General features: G+C 36.7%; 2 protein-coding genes across 3 annotated transcripts in view; one reads left to right on the forward strand and one right to left on the reverse strand.

Moving 5' to 3' along the window:
- Positions 1-27,974, forward strand: part of CycD (cyclin D) — a 179,982-nt gene that overhangs the window by 139,528 nt on the left and 12,480 nt on the right. The gene's annotated exons all lie outside the window — the stretch shown is intronic.
- On the reverse strand, positions 8,475-27,676 carry Lcch3 (Ligand-gated chloride channel homolog 3). 2 transcript variants are annotated; one of them, XM_014235980.3, is made up of 10 exons: positions 27,264-27,676; positions 16,968-17,424; positions 16,413-16,516; positions 16,290-16,357; positions 12,574-12,758; positions 12,344-12,501; positions 11,939-12,223; positions 11,654-11,872; positions 11,368-11,589; positions 8,475-9,920 (listed from the first exon to the last, which is right to left on the reverse strand). In XM_014235980.3, exons 2-10 carry the CDS (start codon positions 17,141-17,143, stop codon positions 9,754-9,756), a joined length of 1,584 nt encoding a protein of 527 aa, XP_014091455.2. In that variant the 5' UTR covers positions 17,144-17,424; positions 27,264-27,676; the 3' UTR covers positions 8,475-9,753. The 2 variants fall into 2 exon arrangements, with proteins under 2 accessions (XP_014091455.2, XP_036227652.2); XM_036371759.2 differs by having other exon boundaries at positions 27,245-27,676.

The following is a 27,974-nucleotide window of genomic DNA, read 5'->3' on the forward strand; positions in this document are numbered from 1 at the left end:
ATGTTGTTGCTGAAGTGTTGTCAGCGCTGCCTTAAACTGTCTCACCCGATCGCTCACAAGTTTACTCGCCGTTTTTTTATTATTTTTGTTTTTGTTTTCGGTTTCTGTTTTTGTTTTTGCTTGTATGTGTGCGTAAAGCTCGTTTTGTTTTGTTTGCATTTACATGTATTTATAAATATGCGTGTTTATTGTTGTTGTGCGATTATATGCTGTGTAAGCTTCCTGCTGTTGTTGTTTTGTTGTGTGGACTCCACCGTTTCGTTTTTGTCTTATAATTCTGCTTTTGTCCTTTGTGCTTGTCCCTGCTGTTGTCTCACTTCGCTGCGTGTCGTTGCTGTTGGGAATATTTATATATGTGTGTCGGCGTGTGTGTGTTTGTTGTGCAAAATGTGTGGGCGTTTGAGTGAAATTTTTGAGTTTTCGCCTTTTACTGTTTGTCTTCCCCGTGTGTCCTTTCGCTTTGGTGGGCTTGCTAATCGCAGCAGAAGTACCGTTAGGTGTCGGTTTGTCAATCAGTCTCGCGGTCAATTCGCTTTTCGTCTAAATTTCTTTAACTTGCCTGCATTTTTTGTTATTTCTAAATATATTTTATTTTCAATTTGTTTAAATTTCGGTGCCTTTCTGTTATTCGATAACTGTATACTTTGTTGCTGTTAATTTCGGTATGCGTGTTTTTCGAATTATTAACAAGACACGCTTTGTCGCTAGATCGGCTCACTGCTGCTGCATTCTGCGTTTCTGCTGCTGCCCACTAGGTTTTTCGTTTTTGTTTTTTTTTTATATTTTTATACGTAAATTTAATTGACGCCTTAATTCGCTTGATTTTTTTATTGGCGTTGCACTTATGTGTGCTTTGTTTTTGGAATTTGTTCTTTACATTTTTTAACGTTTTCTCTTTTTTCACTGCGAGTTCTATATATAGTATATTCGTAGTTTTTTCACGGGTTCGCCGACTTTAGCACGGCTTTTGTATTGGCCAAAGCCCCTTTCGTCTTCTCTTATAGCCACGTTTCATCGTTTTCGTAGATTTCGACGATGTCGTTCGGCCACTAATTTAGTTTTGCGCATATTGCGTACAATTTATTTCGTCGATTTTGTCAAAAACACTTTTATTTTTGCCAGTAATTAGGGTAATGGGTATGTATTTATAGCGTTAGCGGCTGGGGGTGTGGGTAGGATGTGAAATTTTTGCGTTACAATTTTTGCACTTTCTTTGTTTTTGGTATTGTTTGCTGAAATTAAGTGATTGTAATTTTTTATAAATATTTTTCAAGCGCTGTAAAAATATTGTAAGCTGTGAAAATTATTTATTGCTGCTGGTATAACTGTATTTTGTGCTTCATTATTGTTGCTGCTTTTCTGTAAACGCCTTTTGTGTAGTTCGAAGGGCGTGTGCCTGATAACTTTGCTGCTGCTGCTTCTTTTAGGGCTTATCGCTGTTGTTGTTGCTGTTGCCGCTGCCCAGCCTCTGTGTATGCTTGTGCCTGCCACTGAGCAACTGTGTCCGTGGCACATACAGCATTTATAATCAGGTTAAGGTGCAGCATTTAACAACAACAACAAGCCATACGTTTTAATTGCACTATTTTTGTTTAAAAAAAAATATATATTATATATTTCGTGCAGTTTAACGAAATATTTTCGTAAAAATTTAAATATTTGAATTTTTATTAGAAATAATGCAATTATTACTATTTTTATTTTCACACAAAAATCTTTCAGCTCCCACACATGCTTTAACACAATTTCACTTTCTACATTTTTATTTTACTGCTTTTCATACGACTTTGTAGCGATTTATTTTTCTAATTCTAGCTTTTGACTTGCAAATTTTGTTAATAAATGTTTGAAAACACAATTTTATAAAATTAAATATACATTTTCTACGTTGCTGCCACTTTTTCACTGCTACTTTTACTTATTTGTGTGTACATATGTGCAACACTGACTTCGTTATGCGTTTGTATTCCACACACACACACACATGCACTTCTTATTGCGACGGCGAAGACGCCCACAGCCTACGTTGTCGGAGCGCTGTCGTAGTGTCGGGCCACGGTCACGGAGTTAGCCAGTCAGCTAGTCGTGCAGCACAGCCAAGTCAGCCAAATTTACCAAGCAACAAAGCCAGTAGCGCCAACTGCCAGCAGCCAGCCTGCCACATGCACTGAAAACCCGAAGCAAATGCGTTGGAGTATGAGCAGCTGTTGGTTTTTTGTACTGAAAATTTCGCCTTATAAACTGCACAGTTACCGATATGGGCACTTAAATCATTTTTAATTTGTACTGTTTTCAAATTATCACATCCGTTTTTGTTTAATACACATTAGAGCTGGGCTTATGCCAGAATCTCGCTAAGCCCACACACATATACGCACTCACACAGCAGTAGAGAAAATATTTTCACACGAATTAATTTTTTTTATATAAGATTTTCATTCTGCGCCTTACTTTATATGTATGTAGGTATGTGTATGCATATGTATTTGCAGAACAATTTTCACTACACTTCAATTGACATTTTGCTGCATTGTGCGTTTTATTTTCAGCTTTTTCATTTTAGTTTCCACGCAATTTTGCACAATTTTCAATAAAATTTATTTCTTTTGCCTTCGAATTGTACAATTTTCTTTGAGCTGCGGTTGTGCATAACATTTGATGCTGGTTTTTCTGTATTTTCTTGAATTTTTTTAAATTTGCTTAGCTGCGTTTTGCCAGCTACCGAGCACCGTGCACAGAGCTGGAAAAATTGGTCGTCGTCGTCGACGAGGAAACGTACTCAAATAACGCGTAGAATCGAAACGGTAACTCGCCACGGTCGCCAGCCAGCCAGCAGCCAGTTGGCAGCAAACGGTCTTCGGCTTCAGTGCAAGGAACACACACGCATATGTGGATCTGAGTGTTACGAGAGCAAAGCTGAGATTCATCTCAACGGATACATATAGTCACGTTCATTGTAAAATGTTCCATACGCACACATACCAACATGTTGATGTTCACACTCTTCGCCAACTTTTCATGGTTGGATGCTGTGTTGTTGTTGCAGCAGCACAGCATGATTGGTGCAAAGGCAACAACAAGCGAAAGCTACAAACGCTTTGTCGAACGGCCTTGCGCATTGCCTTGTGAATTCGCGAAAGCTCAGCGACGCTAGTGAGCATAAAGCTGCACTTCGTAGGCGCACGAGCGACGTTGTGGCATTGTGAGCACAAAAGGGCGGTTCAATTTGAATAGACGAGCACATTACAAGAGTGCTCAGGCATGTCAATTAGGTACATATATACATGCATACATACACACACATTTTCATACATGGCGACTCGTGTGACCGTTGTATATTTTCGTAACAGCAGTTATTGGCGCTTAAACACCCAGTCACCCACTAATTGACAACCTGACTCACACTCTTGATATTTATTTAGTTGATTTAATTTTGTGATATACAAACGTACATACATATGCACATATATGAACATTGTGCATGGAAAGTAAATTGGTGATTCGAGGCTGCAGCCCGTTTGTTTTGTGGATAATTTGAAAAGTGAAGAATGATCTGTGGGCCTCTTGTGTTGTTTTTTGCAGCTATGATAGACTTAGTCGACAATTCTAAAAAAACTAACCAAAGCCTTTCCTGATAAGGGTACCTCGAACCTTTTTAGTTTAGAACTGGAAGTTTTAAGTTCACACGATCTACTCTATCCCCTTGGTCGAGATGAACTGTTATGTCTTATGAACCTGGTTTCTTATTTTTGGAAAAAGAAAATTGTCTCTCAGTACTAAAAATGCGAATTAAGTAGTTGGCTGATATCTGAAATGCTCGTTGCAGTTATATATATTTTCCCATCTTTACCCATTTTTAGTAATAATATCTCAAAATTAAATTTGACCCGGACTGGTCTATTTAACCTGCGCGCTAACCGAAGCGATTAAGTAGTTTTGATAGATTGGTACAACGTTTTTTATGTTCGTGTGAAGTTTGAGCTTCACATGTAAATTAGTGGGTGTTTCGCAACTTTTTGTTTATTACGCAAAATGTCCTAACTTTAACGCCGACGAATTCTTTTGGGTTAGTGTTGACGAACATATACTTCTTCTATATCATTACAAGGTGCGCTAACTTGATTTATCTAGAGTCGATACTTTCTGTTCAACGAATTTTGAAGGAAAGCACTTGAGACTAAGGGCACATATTTCTAAACTTGATTTTTTTTCAGGTATATCCCGCCTGTTTAAATTTCAGTATTTCTGGAGACCACTTTAAACACATTCAGGTCTCTAAAGTAATTGATGGCTATTTCGAAGCCTTTAATCGAAGTTATTAATCAAATTTTTCTCTATAAATTATGATATCTGAAAAGTTTCTTAAGATTTCTCTCAAGATTGAAAGAGACAAACTACTGTTTTATGTGGTTTAAGAGAAAAATGTTTTAGAATATTGAAATTTTAAGATAAGGCTAATTGGAGAGCACAAACTCACCCAATTTTATACCGAAATAAAGGTAAGATATTCCTCAATTCTTCCATTGTTATTCTAATAAGGGCTTTGATTCTGCTTCATGGGCTGGTTTTCGGGCATTTCTCATCTGAAATGAACATCAATTTTGGAGGTCTTGAGAAAATCTTATGTTTTTACGGGACAATATAAGCAAAATATATCTATAGATAATTATAAAGCTGATTAATGTTTCTATACAATAACCTTTCCAAATTCCTGAAGGCTTGCAATAAAGTGAGCACCTCAAACAATTACAATACATTATGTCTTATTATAGTCGTACACTATGTAGATATGAAGGCATGCGGATTATTTTTATCTCACTTGTTCTGCTTATTCGCAAATCACTACAAATTTATGTAAGTGAGTCTGCAGAGCTTTTTCTATTGACACAATTACTCTTTTCGTCTATGAACTTTTGCAATTTTCGCGGCATGCATCCACATATCACTCACTCACTCACTCCCTTGTTTACTTACATACATTGGTAGGTATGTATGTACATATGTATTTATAGGTGTATTTCTTTATTTATACTTGGGTCTGTATGTTTACGGTTAATTTTATTGCCCACGTTTTTCTTGGAATCTTCAGTTTCATGATTTAGTTTCATTGTATGAATCCCTCAGATATTTGCTAAAAATAGCGCGATAAATTAATGACAGTTATGGCGTTTACAATTTATATTTGATTTTTAAACGTCTTTCTCTATGTTCGTGGGAAGCAAGTTCTAAAGTGTGACTGTTAAACACTTTAGGAAGAGAAGCAGAAGCATTTTTGCGGAAGACATAGCTTTCGATAAGCTATACGCTTGCTAATGATAACCGTTTCGGGATGAGTCGACTTAGCCATGCTCGTTTGTGTGTTTGTCTGTATATATGCGAACTACTTGTAGTTCTTCAGTTTCTGAGATACTAATTCGAAATTTTACAAAGGTTTATTCTACCCAAGAATATGCTTGTTTGTTGGAGTCCCCGGTATCGGTTCACTATAGAATATAGCTGCCATAAAAAACTGACCGATCATATTTATATATAAATGATCACTATGAAGAGACGGGTTGAAATCCGGGTGACTGTCTGTCCATCCGTCGGTTGCACGGACGGACGGCAAGCTCTAACTTGAGTAAAAATTGAGATATCTTTATGAAACTTGGTAGACATGTTTCTTGGTACCGTGAGACGGTTGGTATTTCAGATGAGCGTAATCGGACCACTGCCACGCCCACAAAACGCCATTAATCAAAAACAAATAAATTGCCATAACTAAGCTCCGCTATAAGATACAAGACTGTTATTTGGTACACAGAATCACATTAGGGAGGGGCATCTGCAGTTAAATTTTTTTTTAACAAAATAAATAAATTCACTGGAAGCAAATGTTTTTAGCACTTCTATTGACGGTATGAAAATAGTTGAAATCGGGTGGCAACTCCGCCCACTCCCTATATAACGGTACTGTTAAAAACTACTAAAAGCGCGATAAATCAAGCATTAAACACGCCAGAGACATTAAATTTTATCTCTGGGATGGTATGAGATGACTTTATAGGAACCGCGTTCAAAATTAGACAGTGGGCGTGGCACAGCCCACTTTTAGGTGAAAACCCATATCTTGAGATCTGCTTAACCAATTTCCACAAAATTCGATGCATAACGTTCTTTTCATATTTCTATGTCATAGTGTGAAAATGGGCGAAATCAGACTACAACCACGCCTACTTCCCATATAACACCATTTTAAATTCCATCTGATTCTTTCACTTTCCACTATGCAAATCAGGCAACAATGACTGTATCGGGATAAAACTTTGCGTGAATAATGCGATTAAAGTATGCCACCTTGTGGCCAAAAATTGTCTAAATCGAACCAAAACTGTTTAAGCCCCTAAGTACTAAATATATGGACCCCAGTACCTATAGTTGACCTTTTACCGAAAATATCAGTCAATCCACAAAGAAATCTCAAACGAGTAACCATTTGACTTTGCGAGAGTATAAAATGTTCGGTTACATCCGAACTTAGCCCTTCCTTTCTTGTTTATGTTATTTTTGTGGATCTTAAGTTTTCGTAAATTAAAATATTTATATATATATTTTTCTCCGATTTGACTAAATAAATAAGTTAAAAAGTTTCCAAAAAGGAAGTTCAAGGTATAGCTCTTTTTCACAAAAATTCCTTACTGCGCATAGAGTCTTTATTTACATATATAATATTATAAACTATCTGTTTTGGGGTCTTTGTGAGCATCAAAAATAGTGAGTTACTTCTTCATCTCTTTCGAAAATGCCCAAATACACACATACAAATGTATACCCTTGAATATTTTGGTGAAAGCTTCAGATATCAAATCTTCGCTAGTAGTCTACACTAATTTCTTTTTACTCTTATTTTCACATATATATGTATATACTTTTATATACTCGTACCTATATAGTCTATATATAATTGTGTATTTACATATCTGTATCGTATACTAGTGTTTTAAATGAATTCAGTTTTACCCACGCATGTTTTCGCTTTTCTATTTTGCCTTTATTCGCTACAACAAAATGGGAATTTTCATTCACTTCATTGTGCGGTTTATTCTGACACGCACACATATGCACATCCGTCGGACTAAGAGTGTCCATCGGTATACATATATGTACTTTATATTATATTTAAATAGGATTTCGGCAAACCACCTCGCGGATGGAAAGCAAGTGGCGCAAAAGTGTATCCGTATGTGGGTGGATATCCATTCTGTTTTGTCTAACTGTTTGTGGATTGCTGCTGGTCAGGGGTTGAGTGCAGGTTAATGTCGAATTTGGTGCTTGTTGTGCGTTTGAAGGTTTTGATTACCCGATAGAAGAAATTAGTTTTTGCATGTTTTTGCCGATAATTATGACATAAATAATTATTTTATAGATTCGTTAGAATTTGTCCAAAAAAATATTAAAAACAATAGAAAATAGTTGAATTGTGCATTAAAAAGTCTGTTTGTTAGTTACTTTCGTTTATACATATTTTAAATCCGATTATCCGCGTTATCTTATCTAGTTATATGAATGTAATACAATTTTTTGTCGAACTTCTGCTCCCATTTATGTGTGGTATCCACCATATAAAATACCTTAAAGACAAAACTAATTTAAGTCTTACACGGAGAGTTGATTCTTTGTAATTATTGTATTAATTTGTTTTCAACACATATTTTAAAGAGACAAAACACAATTTTTATTTAATTTTCATACAAAGTACAAAAAAACTTGGTTTTAAAAAATATGAATTTCTATAACGTAAAAGAAGATAATTTCCTTGGCCTACCTAATTTGGAAGGCCTACCGCATTAGAGTACCAAACTTCTCGGGTGCTAGATTTAAAGTCAGCCTTATTTTGTTGAAGGTGTTAGGTGTTTTCATTATATCGTAAGCATTCATTACGTGGAGAAGAAACATTTTTCAAAAACCTGTTAAATGGTTGATCACAAAAAGTATCTCATCTGGACGGCTTGTAACACCGGTGCGTTGTGGTACCTAGAACTTCTATAAAAATTTATCACAAATACCCTCATAAATTGACAAAGCACTTTGAGCTGATCACAAATTTGTTGAGGCGGCCAATGTCAGTTTGGGCTATGTCTCCTGGTTCGCCGAAGGTATGATATCCGCGATGTTTAAGTATGACAACTGAGATCCGACTCGTTCCCATTCCGATGTAAGCGGCTTTGGAGTTTCCAGCGATTTCGCTGTGACCAGGCATTCCAACAAATCTGATGATGAAGTAGATTGATGTTATTTCCAGTAAGGACAGACACTCCTTGACTAACCTAACTGAAAAGAAACTAAAAAAAATTGTTTTCTTTCCTCCCAGTTGATGTTAACTAAAAAGTCATAAGGGACACGCATTCCTGACAGTTCCAAAAGCTTCCCTACTGAACTACAGTACATTCTTTTTCTCGTATTTTTTTACGCATTTGAATTAAAATACCGTTAGATAAAATATCATATGCACGTTTATTCATCTCAAATTTCAAATACTAATTTATTTTTCATCTTAGTGGTTTAAAAATTAGGTTGTTTTATTTTGCCATTTCCAAAACTGTCTCCTAACCATATGTAACTACTGTAACTGTACGCTTATACTAATTACTAGCTAACAGAAAATTTTGATTTCGGGGTTGCCACCTAGGATATGAGTTATATATTAAAAGTTTTTAATATTTTTTCCAATTGGTTATATGCTCTAAACTAGGAACCGTTATGAAAAGAAACATATTATACATATTTTTTTTACATACATATTAGTTCTTAAATTATTCGGGTTTTAAACGTATTTTGACTGTTGTTATCCTAAATATGTATTTTTGTATTTAGTAATTGTTATTCGAATTAAATATGGCAGATTTTGTTTTCAATAACGTGTGGAATATTAATTAGTGTTCTTAGTTTGTTTCGAATAAATTTTGATTTTTCGTTCTGCATTGTACAATATTTGGAGTTTTTGCGTTTTTTTACGTAACCAATCAACAATCTTGTAAATAAAGTAAAGATTCTAAAATCAACATGGTGAATCAATTTGAAAGAAATCTAAAATATCAAAAGCATTACTTTCGGCCCCTGTTTCAAGCTTCTTGACTTTGTATGTTCTTAAGACATTCATTCATTCAATTGAACTTCCTAATTCATTGGTAACTTAAACTAAACGATGGTAAGAATTTGTATTGTAGGTATGTTCGTAAGTAATTTTTTATTTTGTTATAGCTAGGGGTTTTACTAAGTACTAAATTCCAACTTTTCATTGACTACGTTAGTGGTTTTTTGAACTTTTATAAGATTCACAAACACATCCATCGAAGTGGCAATGAAATCGTGCATTTTCTGATATTTTTAATTTTTTTGTTATTTTTTTATTTACTTTTTATTTTTAAAGGGCTCCTTTTGACAATTTAGGTTGGTGTTGTTTCTCTAATTTGCTTTAGATAGCAGTTAGCAGGCGCTAATCTACACAATTGTATTCATTTTTATTCATTTGAGGACACATTTGGTTTGTTTTTGGTTAGTTTTTGGTGACATTTCTTTGATTCCATTTACTTTTACATAATTTTGTTTGGATTTTCTCACATTGGGTTTCTTTGCGCAGTTTGATTTGCATTTTCTTGGGCCATGGCTTTTGGTTAAGTGGTAGATTTCGAATTTTCAGGTGTCTTATTTAACTTGTACACTGCACACTAACTAGGGTTCTTCCTATTTGGCGTGAAGTGTTAGCAGGTGCTATCATTCCAGAATGTAGAATAGCCAGTAGCCCAGATTGAAGGCTAAAAAGCTAACTGGGAACACCATGCGTGAATATTTGTCGATAATGTTAACATCTTTAATTTTCGGTATAGTTGCTTTGAGGGCCGAAGCGCCTCGTTTCAGCGCATGCAGCACGCGTGGTTTGCCTGGAAGTATACGAAGCTTACGGTATTAAAAACAAAAGTATTGCAATATAAAGTCAGATAAATAATATATTCTTATTGTTCCAATAATATCTTTTGAAGGTTATCGGTTGTCGGGTTTTATCATAATTGATTCAAACTACATACATTTTGAACAATTATTGTTAAAAAATAACACTGAAACAATTTATTTTTTCCGTCTATACATCGATTTTAAACCACCTAAATTTACAATATATAAGAAAATGAGGTGTACGTAATAGTTATTCTGGTCTTATTCATAGAAGACAATTATATGGGGTGCTTTGTAGAAGTGCCGTGAATTGGTAACCAAGAACGCTTCATATCTACTAGTGATTTGGAAATATTTTGAATGATTTTAATATAGAACAAGGTTTTTAAAGAACCTGGAAAGCATCTGTGATTTCTCTTATGTATTTTATTAAATTCGGTTTTAAAATGTGATCTTCCAACTTCTTTAATCCACCAGAAAAATACGATTTCTGTAGGTTTTCAAGGCGAGTGAGTTTCCACAGTTTGGAAACAAGAAGACGTCGTACGGGTCTAGGGAATATGGTAGATGGGAAATAAGTCGTACTCTAATTTGATCAACTTGGCAATGGAGAAGGTATGAGGCGGTGTGTTGCCATGATGAAACGGACCACTAATTGTTAATGACACCGTGTGAATCCCAGAAATCGGTGGCCATCATCTTTCCGGTCGATAACGCAGTATATGTCTTCTTCGACATAGGTTTTCAGGGTAAAATTCACGGTTTCAGTTTTTTCTTGGTGTCTGGTATATACCGGTGGAGCCATGTTCAGTCGACGGCAAAAAATAACGCTGTAACTCCTTCGGGCACATTCTTAGCTATTTATCTGAGATTATAATCCGTAATTTTTAAGAGCACCTGGCTGAGGTTCCATCAAAAATCGACGTGTGACAACGCCGTCGACGTGTTGAAACTCGCCTAACCACTTTTTTCCGGTTGCCAACCGGGGAGACGAGTCGCGCTACAAATCCGCCAGGTGCTTTTTGCCTTTAAAGAATCGAGTCTATGATCTTACTCCTTTTTTATCTTTCTAAAATCTGCTGACATGCCTATATCAACACGCGGCAATAACAAAACTACGAACCCGATTGTCTTAAATTCTGGCATTAGTCATCTATAAATATACAATACGATAGTGACACAATCGGGCATTGAGGCTCAGGACTTATAGGAACGCCCTCGTATGTATTAGTATACAGTTATGTGGAGGATTCAAAAAGTCGGTATGAATTTTTATTTGAGATGTAACAAATATGTGATATTTGAAAAAGTCTTATAGGTTTATTCTGCTTCCTATGCACCTCTATCACTGTTAAATCGGTAAGGGACTAATAGAAATCAATACCCTAATAGAATCTGACTTTGCACCAACCTATAAGGTTTTCCCATTTTACCCACCTTTTTGACCTCTATAACGCAAATGTGTACGATTTGTGCCATAATTGCGCGTAATTCTAAAGCTCGGTGGAAACTTTGCCAGGTCCACAGTTTCGGTGCCTATGGAGCCGAGCGTGCTATTGTAGTTGCCTTTACGCAATGAGGGTATAGGACTCATGCGCACATCCTGCAATTCGATGATGTCATCGGCTGTTGAACACGTTTCGGATTTATCGCACTTGCCTGTAAGAGAGACGACTGCATTATTTAGAAATTAAGGTAAATAGTTAATTTCAATTTCACTGACCTGTTTTTCTGCCTTCACCATCTTTGGACTTTTTCACTTTTTTCTTAGCGCGCTTGCCCCAATACGTGTAATTGACAGCTGCGTACTCAAGCAGGGCAGCGAAAACGAACACGAAACACATAACCAAATAAATGTCAATGGCTTTGACATAAGATATCCTTGGCAAGGAACTACGCACACCGGTGCTTATTGTAGTCATAGTGAGCACGGTGGTTATGCCTGAGCGAGAGTTTATGTTAGATTAAACATTTTTTTTATTACTTCAAATGCAAATCAACCGCTTACCTAATGCGACGCGCGCACTCGTCGCCTCGTGGTTAATCCAGAAAGACACCCACGAAAGCATCACAATCAATATGCTTGGCAGATATGTTTGAAATACAAAATAACCAATATTCCGTTGCAATTTGAAAGAGAGCGATAACCGTTGATATATACCAGTGGCTAAACGCTCTTTACGATCATTTGTACCGTAACCGATTATTGTGAACTGTGGCAATTCGGCATCCATGACACCGCGTACGGGTGTGGGCTTCCAATACATCACCACATCGCTGACAGTGTAACCATCTGTAAATAGCCGTAACAAAGCAAACCACGCAAGACAAACAAGCCACAACGAAAGCAACAAACAAAATTTTCTCACTAAAAGTCTACGAAAAATCCAATTACTCTGCGTCGTTTACTTACAACTCTCAATTTCCACTGTACAATTTTGCGAATCCAACGGATAATAGTGCAAATCCATCATGCAGGCGAGTGTTGTTGTGAAGCGCATGCCATAGGTGACAGCGCCATCGCCACCTAAACGCACCAGTTTGTTGCGCTCGGTGACGTCATGTAAGAAACTGTCAGATGTCAAATGAAATTGATAATGAAAAACAGTTAGTTATGAAATTGGCTTAATCCTAAACTCTCACCTATTTTTATCGTTCGCAAAAAATGTGTCGGGTACCCAAATTTTCTCTGCGAAATCGCCAGAGAGCGTCAGCACATCATTGACGCCATCATCGTCCGCATCGTCGTCATAGTATGGTCCGTAAGCGTTGAAGGCTAGTCGCTCATCGCGCCAGTACTGGTTCAAATACATGGTGATGGTGTAGTCCTGTTATGGTAAAGAATAATATGACATTAATAAATACGCTAACTTTATCGTGATAATGTCTGCACATATATCGGAGGAAAAATGCTAAATATTGGAATCCCTATGCTCAATATTTTTATCATCCAAAAAATAAGATTATTTGTTTTTAACAATAATGCATGCATAGAACTGAAAATGATTGTGTAATGCCGAGTTCTTTACCTCAATCCCAATAAGGCACTGCTTCGATGTGGGTGTGGTACTTTTTATGAAATATTTGGCATGCATTTCGCCAGAAAATGAGAAAGAAAGCTAAGGTGACTAAATTAAGAAAGATACAGAAATATAGTGTTCTATTGCACATTTAGGGATGGAAAACGAAATTTATCGCAACGTTTATTTGCCCTACTATCAGAACTTTAAACCGAGCTTTGTAGTAATGAATTAATCAGCAAATGAGATGCAACATTTAGTTTCTTTTGTTTATCTCGAAAAGACAGCCGTCATGGTATAGTGAATCAAACAGCGCACTTCCGTATCGTCGGCTTTATTTCCAACCCAGATGAAACAAGCTTTGTTAATATCGGTGTAGTGGCTTTTATAAGATTTATAATTTATTCGGACAATTATTTGTTTACTAAAGCTCTTTTTACTACCCTTTCCATTACTTTGTCATGTATCTCAACGGTCGATGAGTTCGAAATAAGTGGTTACCCTAAGATTAGAAATGGTGAAAAGATGCGCTGATAATAATGTACCCTCGTATCAAAAATGTGTAAAATTGCTTAACATAAATATTTACGAATTTTCGGTTGACTTTATACCATATCTATCAGTCAAAGGTTTCTTAATCAAATTTAGAGAGTCTCTATTTTGGGTATTGATATGTCGTAAAACCAAAACTGGATAAAATCGGGTTAAAATATTGTCTAGCCTATATAAGAAAATATACGGTATAGCGATGCGTTCGACACGAATGTATACCCGAAGATCGAAAATGGTCCGAGGATTGCTTGTATGCACTTCTTTTCAAATAAGGCTTGAAACAGATTCAAGGAGGGATAAACATGATTGATTGATCGCCGAAGATTTCCATTTTTTAACCTGGAAATTTAGGGACAGAAACAGGACTTTAGAGTAACATTTGTTCAGCTTGTTTTAAGATCTGAATAGTATTATTCGTGGTGTGACATTTGCTCAAAGACGTAACGAAGAGACATCCCTTGATATCGATTTTCACCGAGTGATTAATTTTATTTTTAAACAAGTAAGAAAGTTCTAAGTTCGGGTGAAACCGAACATTTTATACTCTCGCAACTTGCAAGGATCAAAGCCCGGGAAATTACTTCATGTGTTGGCAAAATTTTATATAATATTAAAGAAAGTATTAATCCGATTCAACCCATTTTTGACATAAAAACATATTATTATCGAGAGTTTCATTTATTTATTTTATTATATGAATTTTAATTATATATCTTACACATTGACCGATATTTTTGGTAAAAAGTCTGGGGTCCACATATTCAGTACCTAGGGTCTTAAACAGTTTTGGTTTCGATTTAGACAATTTTTGGTCACAAGGTGGCATAATTTAAACGTATTACTCATGCAAAGATTTACCCCGATATAAGAGGAATATTATGTACCGAATTTGGTTGAAATCGGTTAAGCAGATCCCAAGATATGGGCTTTCACCTAAAAGTGAGCGGTGCCACACCCACTGTCTAATTTTGAGCGCGGTTCCCATAAAGCCAAATCATACCATCCCAGAGATAAAATTTAATGTCTCTGGCTTATTTAGTGCTTGATTTATTGCGCTTTTAGTAGTTTTTAACAGCACCGTTATATAGGGAGTGAGCGGGGTTGTCACCCGATTTCACCCATCTTTATACTGTTAATAGAAATGCTAAAAAAATTTGTGCTCAGTGAATTTTGTTATTATAGCTTTGGCGGCTTAGGAGATATGCACATTCAACCTATTAGCAGCGAGACCACGGCCACTTTTTAAAAAATTTTTTATTCATTGATATCCTGTGGACCAAATAACAATATTGTACCTTATTGTGGAGCTTACTTTTGGCAATTTATTTCTTTCTGATTAATAGCGTTTTGTGGGCGTGGCAGTGGTCCGATTACGCCCATCTACAATACAAACCGTCTTAAGGTACCAAAAAATATGTGTAGCAAGTTTCATAAAGATATCTCAATTTTTACTCAAGTTACAGCTTGCACAGACGGACGGACAGACGGGCAGACAATCACCCGGATTTCAACTCGTCTCTTCATCCTGATCATTTATATATACATAACCTTATATCTAACTCGATTATTTTTAGGTGATAGAAACAACTGTTAGGTGAAAAAAACTATTATACTGTGTATGAACATGTTGCTATAGTATAAAAAATACGGCAGTGGCCGAGACGTCAGCTTCATTTTTTACAATAGTTACACAATGGCTTAGGGTTGTCTGTACTCCAAAAATTTAATTTTTATTTTCTAACATTATTTAACAGTGTAAAATTGGCACGGAGGTAGCCACTTTACGTTGACACAACTGGACGACCAGTTCGGCGTCACCAATTTGGTGCTTTTTTAACTTCCCGCTAAGAAAATTGAAAATTTTCTAAAAATCGGGAAGATATTGGTTTCACCCCATTTTGCAAAAATCGAGTTCTCAACAGATCTCGACGTTTTGAGGGTCGAGGAAGCTTCCCCGAACATACCTACGATGATGTCCGTATGTCTGTATGTATGTGTGGATGTATGTGTGTGTGTGTGGATGTATGTGACCCTCTTATAACTTTTAAACGGCTCAACCGGAACTAAACGGCAGTCCAAAGGGTTTCATTGCACTTGAATTTCGTGTGAGTTTGGACCCAATCGGACCAGTAGATTTTGAGAAATCTCAAAAATAAAAATTTTCGAATTTCTTCCAAACGACTTGACCGATCGACCAAAAACTAATCAGTTCTAAACCTTGAAAAAACACATCGTTTGCCGCAAACCGGGTCAAAATCGGTTGATTTACTTGCGAGATATCGAAAACGAAAAATTTCGAAGAGCTCAAAAGCAGTGAAAAAAGCGAAATTTGAACGTTAGCGTATGAAATTAGCGGGAAGTTGCAGGGATGGCCCTTGAGACCAACCGTTTTCCACATTTTTTTTGATTAAAATGCTATTAATTTGAGGTTTTCAAAGCATGTCAACCCATAACTAAATGTCAGAGCCATTCAATTCAGTACCGTCATAAAAGTTCATAATGTATCTTGTTAAGATCATATGTCACAAGTTTAAATATAGCGTCTATGTTTTAGGAAGGTCTGATACTTTTAAAACCGCTCTCAAGAACTTTCAGATTATATGCTGGAAATAAAGAACACTAAACTTGAATAAATAGTCTAAAGCCCGATTATATATATATTCGAGTAAGTGGGAAATGTTTCCGAGTTAACCAGTCTTATCAGGTTAAAAATTCGAGTCCCTGCTGATTACTTACATTTATTTCTAGAACGGTACCACATTCTATTTTGTTCTTAAGAGAGCTTACCATGTTTACTTCTGATATGGCATCAAAGCTGGCTATTGTGAGGTCCATACCCACGTGCAATGGCTCACCTGAAATCAGTTATAATTCAATATTTATTCTTAAGACTGTTTTAAAGAAGCTCACCTCCGAAATTCGGACGCAGTCGTATGTCGTAACCTTGGAGGATTTTTGAAATAGTTTGTGTGACATTCTCCAAACGACCGGCAGCCATTTCTTTTCGCTTACATCTGCAATGAAGATTTTATAATACGAGTATATTCTTAATTATTCTTTTTGGAATGAATTAATGAGGATTAAAAAAACAAAAATACAAATGCATGTACGCTAGGCAGTTTCAGTGGAGACAGGAAAAAGAGGTGTTAGGGAATTTAGCGAGCGATGGAAATATGCATTTTTGAAATAATCTTTTGGCACTTTGGGTCACGAAAGCTGATAAGAGAATTTTAAGCGCATTATATAAGTCAAGGTTACCTTGCACTGAATGTATAATGTATGTATATATGTGTGATTGTATGTATGCGACTTCAGAATTCACCGATATCGAAGCATTTTGCCACGAAGCTTTGTGTGTGTGGAATGTGATAAAAACAGTGGGTCGCAAAAAACTGTGCAAATGCCTGAGTTTATACGGTGTATTTGTGTATGTGTCCATGTGTATATAGGTGAAGTTGCACTTACCTCGCGCTGGGAATGTGCGTCAATGTGAGTATGACCAAAAGTAGCAACGTGCAGCAGTCTGTCCATCGATGGCTTTTCGCGACACTCCCACTCCCACTGCCGCTGTCGCTGCTGCTAGTCCTTTCAAGTGCTTTTCGTTTGCCTCGACTGCTGCTTCCTTTTGTTTTACACCACATTATCGGCTTTTTGTTGTTGTGCTGCGCTATGATATGGTTGAGTTGGCGGTCATACGTGATGATATCCCGTTGCTGGCCGTGATGAACGATGTTGTTGTATTTGTTCTATATATATATATACATATAACTCGTTAGCTTATTGTACATATGTCATGGGAGGAGCGCGTTGAAGTGTGCTTGTTGTTGTTGCATTTTTGCTCGTCGTTCCAATGTTTTTGGTGTTGCAGCTGCTGGTGATATTCTAGTGAATTATTTCGTTCGAAGTTGGTTCACTGTCGACTCTGTGGAATGTGTGGGAGTTGGAAAAGTTTCTTTACATGTAAATTTCAAATAATTGGGTTTTGTAAAACAAAAATTTGTTACGCATCGCAAGTTGATACGATTAATTTTAATTATATTTCAGGTAATCGTTGAAAATGGAGGACAACGTCTTTTAGAAATTTTAAAAATCGTGTTGCTTAGTTTTTTGCGGTTTTTATTCAACACTTGAAAAAAGAGAAAAACTTGTACAATGTTATTAGTCAAAGTGTTCTCATCTAAAACTATAAGATTTTCCCATCTTTCTGCTAATTCATGGACTCATCCCAAAAGCACTGTGCTGGCTTTGCGGCTAAGAATTAGTCAAGCCAATGTTTAATACCCTACTCTGATGTGAACCGTTTAAAATAAAGGAAAAAAATTCCAGTCGAATTCCAGGTTTAACCGGTCTTGTAACATGAGTTCGACCATTATCATGACGGGAAATGATTGCCTCGTGTCTATTTGCAAACCAGGACCTTATAGTTTCCAGGCCAAATACACTATATTCACTGAAAAAACACCCAAGGACAGTAGCTTTCCAACTCATGTTCGGAATATTTAACCGATGGAATAATAAACGAATTACGTTATCTCTTGGTAAATTGCACGAATATACCATGTGTACCAGTATGAAGTGAGCACTAAGATACAAATGTGTTGGTAGGAAACATTTGTTGTGAACGAGCTTTAATTGTTTTTCTGTTTGATTGGCATGGCATCTGTCAAAAAATAATCTTGCAGTCATTGAACAAACAACATCATATTTTTATTGTATTGAAAGTGTCTAATTTTGTACCGGATAGTGATGATTTGCGAAAAGCATTAATTTTTTTTTTTCATTTGAAGAAAAGTGCTGCAGAGTTGCACCGCATATGGTGATCATGCTCTATCAAAAGAAACATGTAAAAGATGGTTTCAACGGTTCAGAGATAATGATTTTGATGTGAGAAATGAAAAAGACCGTGGAAGACCATCAAAAATTCATACCGGTATACCGGTAGTTAGAGATCCAATATTATAATTATGACAATTATTATTAGAAACTGTTATACAATATTGTATTAAGTGAATTTCTTGAATAATAGTTATCGTATTCATACTCAAAATCTCTTAATATACTGTAAGCAACTGGACTTTAACTGTTTCGACTGTCCGGTCCTTTGTGAAGCCCGAAAAAAACTTCTGTAATAAGATTTTCAGTCTCGACAAAGCTCTTTTAACCTCTTAAAAATCCTCTTAGGCGTTTAATTTCAATTCCTGTCAGCTAAGTTCGACATCGAAAGGTGCAAGATTCTAGAAGGTTTAGACTTGATCTCGCAAATGCGGATAATAAAGACAAAAAGTGTTGAGATGTTTCCACTTTATTTTCGTCCAAACTGCTCTTACAACTGGCATCCTGCAATTAGTTGAATTTTAACCTTTCTAAGGGCAAAAAGCTTGCTGGTTCCCTTGCCCACCGCTCCCATTCCAACGAGGCCGCCGTGAGGTGCCCTTCTTTGTTAACTATAAGATTTACAGTTGTCTGCGATTTCGCTATGGCGGGGACAGTTAGTTTGCTCCGCAGTAGTACATCGAATGTTGCTTTAATGGCGGTAACCTTGGCTTGACTTATCAACAATCCGACACCATCCTCTCCCCAACACTTGATCAATCCGTAACGAAGCTCATTGATCCACATCTCTAGCGGCTGCTTTCACCGACATCTTCTTCACAAGTACAGAGCTTTATTCGACGCCTTCATTCTGAACATAAGGACTATGCTATGATCTTAAAAGATGTCCTTTTCTCCCCAAGCCGCTAATTTATCGGAATAACCGGTATCCGACCTCTGCCATACACAGTGACCGATCAAGATCAAGCTCTTATATGAAAAACTTTTTTTTTTGGCAAGATATCTTCACAAAATTTGATACAAATCTACAATCTTCGTACTGATTCTTTAGACCAAACCACTATAACATATAGCTGTCATACAAGCTGACATATTTGAAACAAATCCTTGTATGGAATACCTTTATTAACTTCTCGAAATTTGATATAGATTATTGTCGAAGGCCATTCTACATCCCGAATTAATTATGTAAAGCGGAACGGTATTTGTAAATGTGTAAACGAATACGCGTATATTTTTATTAATTCTCTGAATTATTTCTTAAAAGTAAAAGATGCGATAAAACCAAATTTTTATGTTGTATTGCTCATTTAATTGCATCAATTGTTGCATTGAAATTCGATGGAATGGAATAACACCTTCCAAATTTACCAAAATGTTCAATGAAATTGCTGAAGAAGTGTAAAAATATTTCACAGTTGCACTTATAATATCGCTAGAATGCCTGTCCCCAATTATATCACATCATACTCGTATCCTCAAAATTTGTAATAGGTGCTATCAAGGTTACATATTCGAGAATGAGAGTAAAGTGTTCTTCTACTAAGAGATCCATATAAAATTTTCTATAATATGGGTAAATACATAAAATTATCCCATTTATCTGTTGTAATTATGTCCCCATTATAAATTAGGCATTATCGCAATAAAATTTGCATATTAAAGTATGCATGTCCTACAAATAGTTAACAAGCAACAACAGACAGCCATTAATACCAAAATGCCATTGAATTTTCATGCATGTAAATGTTTATCATCCGCCTTGTCGTTCAATGCTAAAAGCAATGCCAATATGTTACTCATACGCCATGTGCGCCGTCCAGCTGAAAGCAGCAATGAAAGCAACTGAGTGGGTTCTCGGTCTATTTCCCATGCACTTTTGCCATTTCCATGCTACGTTTGAAATTATGCTTATCATTGTTATTCTGCCTGCCATTTCTATTGTGCATTTAATAGTGTTCACAAGTACCTTTTGTACCGTTATATTTACATAGTTTTCGTCGTTGAACAAAAGTTTATTCAACTTGTTCATTTAATGCACACCACAAAAGACACCATAGAAAACGGTAGTGTAAAGTGTAAAAATAACAAGTAGGCCATAGAAAAGAAAAGAAAAAGAACAGGAAAAGAAGAAAACGGGATGAGAGCAAATGAGAAAGGGGACGCGTGCGCCAGCTGGGGGTGAATATGAATGTAGGGACTAGTGTGAAGGCGACGCATTGTGCCACTAAAATGCATTTCACTAAGTTTTGTTGCTGTTTTTGTCCCTTTCGTTGTTTTTGTAGTTGCTGTTGATGGCTTTTCACAATTTCAATTAGGAAGAACCTTCAGTAAAGTGCATAATTGCGTTAAACACTGACAACCTCACCAGCCCACTCGCCAGCACACTTTATCGCTCTGATCCGTTAGAGTCTAAACCAAACGCATTCAGCGTGATTTTTGTAAAATTTTTGCAAAAGTCTTGCAGTTTGTCATCTCAAGTTTTCAAGTGTACATAGTTTATACACACACACATACGTAAAGAGGGGCATGCAGACAATTGCAGCTTAGAGCCCTGCAGTTAAGGCCTTTATAGTTCGTAGTTGTGTGTGCTTTATAGTTAGTTGTCAGCTGTCAAGCGCACAAGTGCACGCTTACGCAATTATGAGTGCTAGCTACCCGAGCTGCTGGTTGCTGCTTGCCAGAATTGCGAGCTTGTTCTATTTTGCGTTTGTCGCTCGGTGCTGTTTGGCTGAAAACAAAAGACGCATCCGGTGTGCGTGTTACTTTCGCACCAGTGTGACGGCGTCGATAGTTATTGCCACAGGCTGTTTGCTTAGTTTACTTTGCAGTTCCTTGTACTTTAGTGTGAAACATTGAAAATTGTTGCATAAATGAGCATATACAAGTATTACATTTCAATCTGGTTTCCTTAACTTATGATCACTGAAGCTGAGGGAAATTTCTACTGTATTTAAAAAGGAGATCTTTGTAGAGACTGTCCATTAGGTTTAAAGGCCGTTTTGTCCCCTTTCTTGATGACGATCATGGGCGATTTTTCATGAATGATCATTAGGAATCTCAGGTGCTTTCATAGATATAATATAATATAATTTAATATAGTTCTGCCAAGATTATAGTTGTCCTAATGAACAAAAAAGCTGACATAGCTGTGTGTGCAGTCTGTGTTAACGGACCGGAACGCAAGTTTTAAACTTCTGTCCAAAATGAAACCCTGTCATCATAAGAATGACTCCTCACCACCTAACTAGCATTTACGCATTAACGTAATTGGAGGGATAAATCCGACCGATACTTCTTCTATGAACACTACTAAACTAGTAACTTATGAGCCTCGGCCGTATCATGATGTCACAATGGTGATTATTTGGCTAAACTGCTAAGTTGGCTAAACTGCTAAATATTCCTGCCTTTGATCTTTGAATGTGGTTAGATTACTCTGAAATTGGCCGAAGCTTTTGTTATCCATAATGATAGATACTGTACTGACTTCATATTAAATTATTATCCGACAGTTGGAAGATGAGCTTATAAGTTATTACCCAATGTTATTTAACAACAACATATTTATTTGAGGGAATGCCAAATTCAGACATAGAGCTATAAAAGAAAATTCGCCTTGAAGCTGTCGAAATCAGCTTTTTGTTAAATTCTTTTGTCTGCTTGGTTTTTAGTTAGATCTTTCAGTTATTGTTCTGGCTTCATCCACATAGTTAAAAAAGTTAAACTTGTTAGCTCTAAGTCTACTCTAATCATATCCAAAAAGTTCATTCAACAGGTTTGGTGTATGAAAACTAATCCAACATTTAAACCTTGTTGTTGTTTTTGATACCATGTGAAATCGAAATTAATTTTTGCATAAAAGCAACTTAATGACGATTGCTTATTGCACTGCACCTTTTACGTATATTCTTTAAACGATCAACACGTCGAAAGTGGTCTGAAATAATACGAACTTTCCGCAAAAAATTTGTAATAGTTTCGTTTTTCCATATACATTTTCAGTACTTTGCTTGCTGTTTGCTTTCTTTGTTCTTACTGTGGCATTACGGAATATTTGTATTGTCAACGTGATGACATTGGAGCCTTACGACATTCTCATGTGTTGCTGACCATGGCGGTGGTCGGCATACATAATAGTTAATTTGAGTGAAATATTCTAAAGAAGGATGACATTATTTTCAAAGTTTCATCAGACCCTTTGCTGAAATGCAACCCGCTATATGGTTTTGCTACCAACTTGAATGGACATGTATATAAATAGAAATGACAAAAAAAAAAACATTCTCAACTATCTAAAGCTGTTTTGTTATGTAATTCTTATTCGATGTAGATCAGTTTTTTCAGGATCTATTACAAAATTAGTTGATAACAAGTGAGGAAGGGCTAAGTTCGGATGTAACCGAACATTTTATACTCTCGCAAAGTCAAATAGTATACTCGTTTGAGATTTCTTTGTGGATTGACTGATATTTTCGGTAGAAGGTCAACTATAGGCACTGGGGTCCACATATTTAGTACTTAGAGGCTTAAACAGTTTTGGTTCGGCATTATTCACGCAAAGTTTTATCCCGATACAGTAATTGTTGCCTGATTTGCATAGTGGAAAGTGAAAGAATCAGATGGAATTTTAAATGGTGTTATATGGGAAGTAGGAGTGGTTGTAGTCCGATTTCGCCCATTTTCGCATTATGACATAGAAACATGAAAAGAACGTTATGCACCGAATTTTGTTGAAATTGGTTAAGCAGATCTCAAGATATGGGTTTTCACCTAAAAGTGGGCTGTGCCACGCCCACTGTCTAATTTTGAACGCGGTTCCTATAAAATCATCTCACACCATCCCAGAGATAAAATTTAATGTCTCTGGCGTGTTTAGTGCTTGATTTATCGCGCTTTTAGTAGTTTTTAACAGTACCGATATATGGGGAGTGGGCGGAGTTGCCACCCGATTTCAACTATTTTCACACCGTCAATAGAAGTGCTAAAAAAATTTGCTTCCAGTTGCTTGTTATTATAGCATTAGCGGTTTAGGAGATATGCACATTAAGCCTATTAGGGGCGGGACCTCGCCCACTTTAAAAAAAAATTTAACTGCAGATGCCCCTCCCTAGTGTGATCCTGTGTACCAAATAACAGTCTTGTATCTTATTGCGGAGCTTAGTTATGGTAATTTATTTGTTTTTGATTAATGGCGTTTTGTGGGCGCGGCAGTGGTCCGATTACGCCCATCTGCAATACCAACCGTCTCACGGTACCAAGAAACATGTCTATCAAGTTTCATAAAGATATCTCAATTTTTACTCAAGTTAGAGTTTGCACGGACGGACGGACGGACGGACGGACAGACGGACGGACGGACAGACAGTCACCCGGATTTCAACTCGTCTCTTCATCCTGATTATTTATATATACATAACCCTATATCTAACTCGATTAGTTTTAGGGGATACAAACAACCGTTAGGTGAACAAAACTATTATACTCTGTAGCAACAGGTTGCGAGAGTATAAAAAAGATCAAGAAAGTGAAAATTCTGTATTACTTTCTCTCTCTCTCCCTCTCTGAAATTTTGCACCTGTCCTTTTCTCACTAAGAAGTTGCTTATTTGTCGGAACGGATAATATCGGACCACTATAGCATATAGCTGCCATAAAAACTGAACAATCGGAAGCAAGTCTTTGTGTGGGAAACTTTTTTATTTGACGTGATATCTTCACGAAATGTGGCATAGATTATTATTTGAGGCAATAGTGTAATCTCCGAACAGATGTTATTGTAAAGAGCCTTTGTATCTGTGAAGGGTATTATAGCTTCGTTACCGAAGTTAACGTTTTTTCTTGTTTTGATTTTGGTTGGTTAGTTTGAATGGAAGCTTAATTTTATAGTGGTACGATCTGAGCACTATATTCGAAGGATGTTGCTTTGTCTTGTATAATAATCTATGCCAAATTTTGTGAAGTTATCTTGTCACATAAAAAGCTTTTCCATACAAGATCTTGATTCCGATTGTTCTGTTTGTATGGCAGTCATATGGTTTAGTTTTCTGATATCGTTGGTTCTGTCAAATAAGCAGATTCTGGGAGGGAGAAAAGTACGTGTACGAAATTTAGAACGATATCTAAAAAACTGAGAGACTAATTTGTGCATATATGTATATACAGACGGACGCTGATCAATTATATATTAATTATATATATCATTCGCCTACATTAATGTTGTCGCCTTCAAAATAGTTTACATTCGATATTATGCACTTATGCCATCGCTCGAAACACTTCTAAAAACTCGCGATGCGCTTCTAATGTCATATATGCTTGTAAATCGACGGCTGTTTAAGTTTCTTATTGTTTTTGGAAATAGAAAAAGGTCACGCGGAGTCCTGTCTACCGAATATGGAGGGCAAACGAAAATCGCTATGCTCATAAAAACACGTCTAGCCTTAGCGGCTGCTACAGAAAAAGTAAGCAAGTAATATAGCTGAACATTTTTTTCAGCTTTTTATAAATTTCATTTAAAGGCATCTTAAAAGTTGTAAGCTATTTTTTTAGCATCAAGATGTACCAGCCTTTTGGATCGCAAAAAAATCATTTTTCATCAAGAAAATGCACTTGCTCACAAAGGTGTTTTAACAATGACAAACTCAACGAATTTAAGGTACGAACTGCTGAGCATCCACCGTATTCACCAGATTTGGGTCTCAGCGACTACTACCACTTTTCAGGTTTCTAACAATTCCTTCGTGGAAATTGTTTTTCGTCGAATGAAGAAGCTTTTACAGATTATATTCATTATACCCTTAACACAACTTGATTCGGATCGTTTAATTTGTAAGGTAGCTATATGATATAGTGATGTGATCTGAACAGTTCCTTCGGAGATTGCATTATTGCCTTATTGTCTAAGCCCCACGCCAAATTTCGTGAAGATATCACGCTAAATAAAAAAGGTTCCCATATAAGTACTAGATTCCGATTGTTTAGTTTGTATGGTAGCTATATGCTATAGTGGTCCGATATCGGCCGTTCCGACAAATAAGCAACTTCTTAGTGAGAAAAGACAGGTGCAAAATTTCAGATCGATAGCTTAAAAACTGAGGGGCTAGTTCGCATATATACAGACCGACAAACAGACAGACAGACGGACATGGTTAAACCAACTCAGCTCATCATGCTGATCATTTATGTATATATTTTATAGGGTCTCCGACGTTTTCTTCTGGGTGTTACAAACTTCATATACTTCAGGGTATATATATATTTCGTACACAGCATTTTACAGTACTTTTTCATTTCAAGCGCTGAAACTTTTCAACCAACATGTATACATATGATCACCAGGTCGAGCTGAGTTGATTTAGCCGGTCTGTCTGTGTGTACATATCGGACTAGTCGCACAGTTTTTGAGATATGTATTGATCTAAAATTTTGCACACGTTCTTTTCTTCCACTGATATCGGAGCAAACAGTTCAGTATCTTCACGAAATTTGACATAGATTATTGTCCGAAGTATTGCTATGATCTCCGATGATATATGATTTATTGTACAGATCGGACCACTATTACATATATTTGTTAGTAATTATATATTTTTCCTTATTTACATTATTATATTCATATATTATGCCTGTGTCGATTTAATATTTTCTCGCCAACCAATAACTACAGCTATTTTTGAATAATATTTTTGCTATCCGGCCATAAATCAAGTCATAAAAATGCCAAAACGCTATCAAAGCGCGTCTCATGCGCTAGTTATTTACACGTTATGTTTTTGTGCTTTCGCCTTTTTGCTCATTTGCATCCATCAATGCGCCCTTAGCACTTACTTTGAGTACATAAATATATACATATGTAATATATACGTGTGTATATGTTTGTATATGTGATCATTTCTGCTGCGGTGCGTCCTGTTGCGACGCTGCCAGCGTGTCATTAAAGAATTTAACTGCACTTTAAAGTGATTACGCCTAAAAACATGCACCACATACACACACTCACGCATGCTTGAGTAAACAAGGCTGGCATGAGCAGAAATGAACGATAATAAGGCTGCTGTCAACGCTTGCAGCCGAGAGCTCCGAAGAAATGTAACAACGACGGCTGCGAAAATAATTTTTCAAAATGACAAGCAACAAGAGCACATTTATGCTGTGTGTAGGAATATGCAACAGAAGTAACTGCAAATGGCAGCACCGCCGACGGCAATACGGTGCTGCTCGAAGCCACGTCCGACGTCGCCGCGAACCGCGAGTAATGCGACGCTTGGTGAGGCGTTTGCAAATTTGACCTATTTTGAGATTGGAATATTTTATTAAACGTCTTTGGTTGCTCATACTATATACACATATACATATATAGTATGTAGCGTGTGCATATATATTTTTGACAGATTTCCATTGTCTTTTTTATGGTCGCACATTATGCACTTTTGCTCCTCGAATTGCGCTTGAAGGACGAAACGATGTTCAATATTATTCAAGTCATCGCAGTGAGCGTGAACATACACCAAGCCATGCATGCGTATGTGTGTGTATGCACGTGTTTGAATTTTGTACATGCAAATGCATATATATATTTATGTGCTCTTGTGCGTGTGTGTCACTTGCATATGCATTTGACATCCATAAAATATAGTTGTGCATAATGAATAGTTAATGTGTGGCATTCTTGCACACACACACACATGCCAGCAAGCAGAATGCGCTGTATGGGCTCCCCTGTTTTTATTGTTGTTGTTGTATGCCACCCACCGCGCGCATATAATTAAGAACTTTACTTTGCGTTCGACACAAATGTTGTTTTTCTTCCCTTTTTTCACACTCAAAAGTACTCGGTTCGATTAATGCATTAATAAAAATTATGTAATTTTTTGCTTTAATTTTAATTTTCTCTCCAATTTCAATCACCTCGTTAACATACTCGTACTTTTCATTTTATAACGTTCGTTATGACTTTTACACGTTGTTGTGGCTGATATTTTTTGTTTCGTGCACGCTCTAACGACCGTCCATCCGGCACCATTAACGTCGCCACCGCCAGCCGCTGCGTTCAGATTACGAATTTCGACTTCAACAAAGTTGCAAACAAAAATTAATTTCACTTTTCACATTCGCTCGTGTGCCGCCACCCCTCTTTCAAGTTTTCAAAGGTCCAATTCACTTTCACAACCCGTCTCGTCTTCTGTGGCTGTGGCTCTTTGTCGCTCGTTTGTGTGTGTGTGTCGGTTCGTGTGTTTGTATTAGTTTGTTGAACCAATTCACAGCACGTAGCGCGTTAATCCGTTCTAGCACGACGACACGAGCTCTCGTACACAGCCACCAAACGAATGCCGATGAACCCATTAGAGCGCTTGCCATACGGCTCTGGGCTGTTTGCCTCGAATCCTCGCAAATCTGATTACAGCATTTGTCAAGAGAGAGTCTGTAAGTGTTCGGTTGTCTGTTGGGATTGTCAGTGCAGGATATTGAGTAGATGCTGTGCGCGTTGAGAGCATGTTCATTTGTTGGAGGCTGCGCAGTCTTGAACGTGTTGAGAATTACAGTTATTTTGTTGCGTAGGCGACATCTAGATGTGATATTGGTATAAAAGATATATATATATATATATAAATAAAGATAAATAAAGACGTTATGCAAA

Source organism: Bactrocera oleae, chromosome 5 (assembly GCF_042242935.1).
Source record: "Bactrocera oleae isolate idBacOlea1 chromosome 5, idBacOlea1, whole genome shotgun sequence".
Classification (NCBI taxonomy): Eukaryota; Metazoa; Arthropoda; class Insecta; order Diptera; family Tephritidae; genus Bactrocera; species Bactrocera oleae.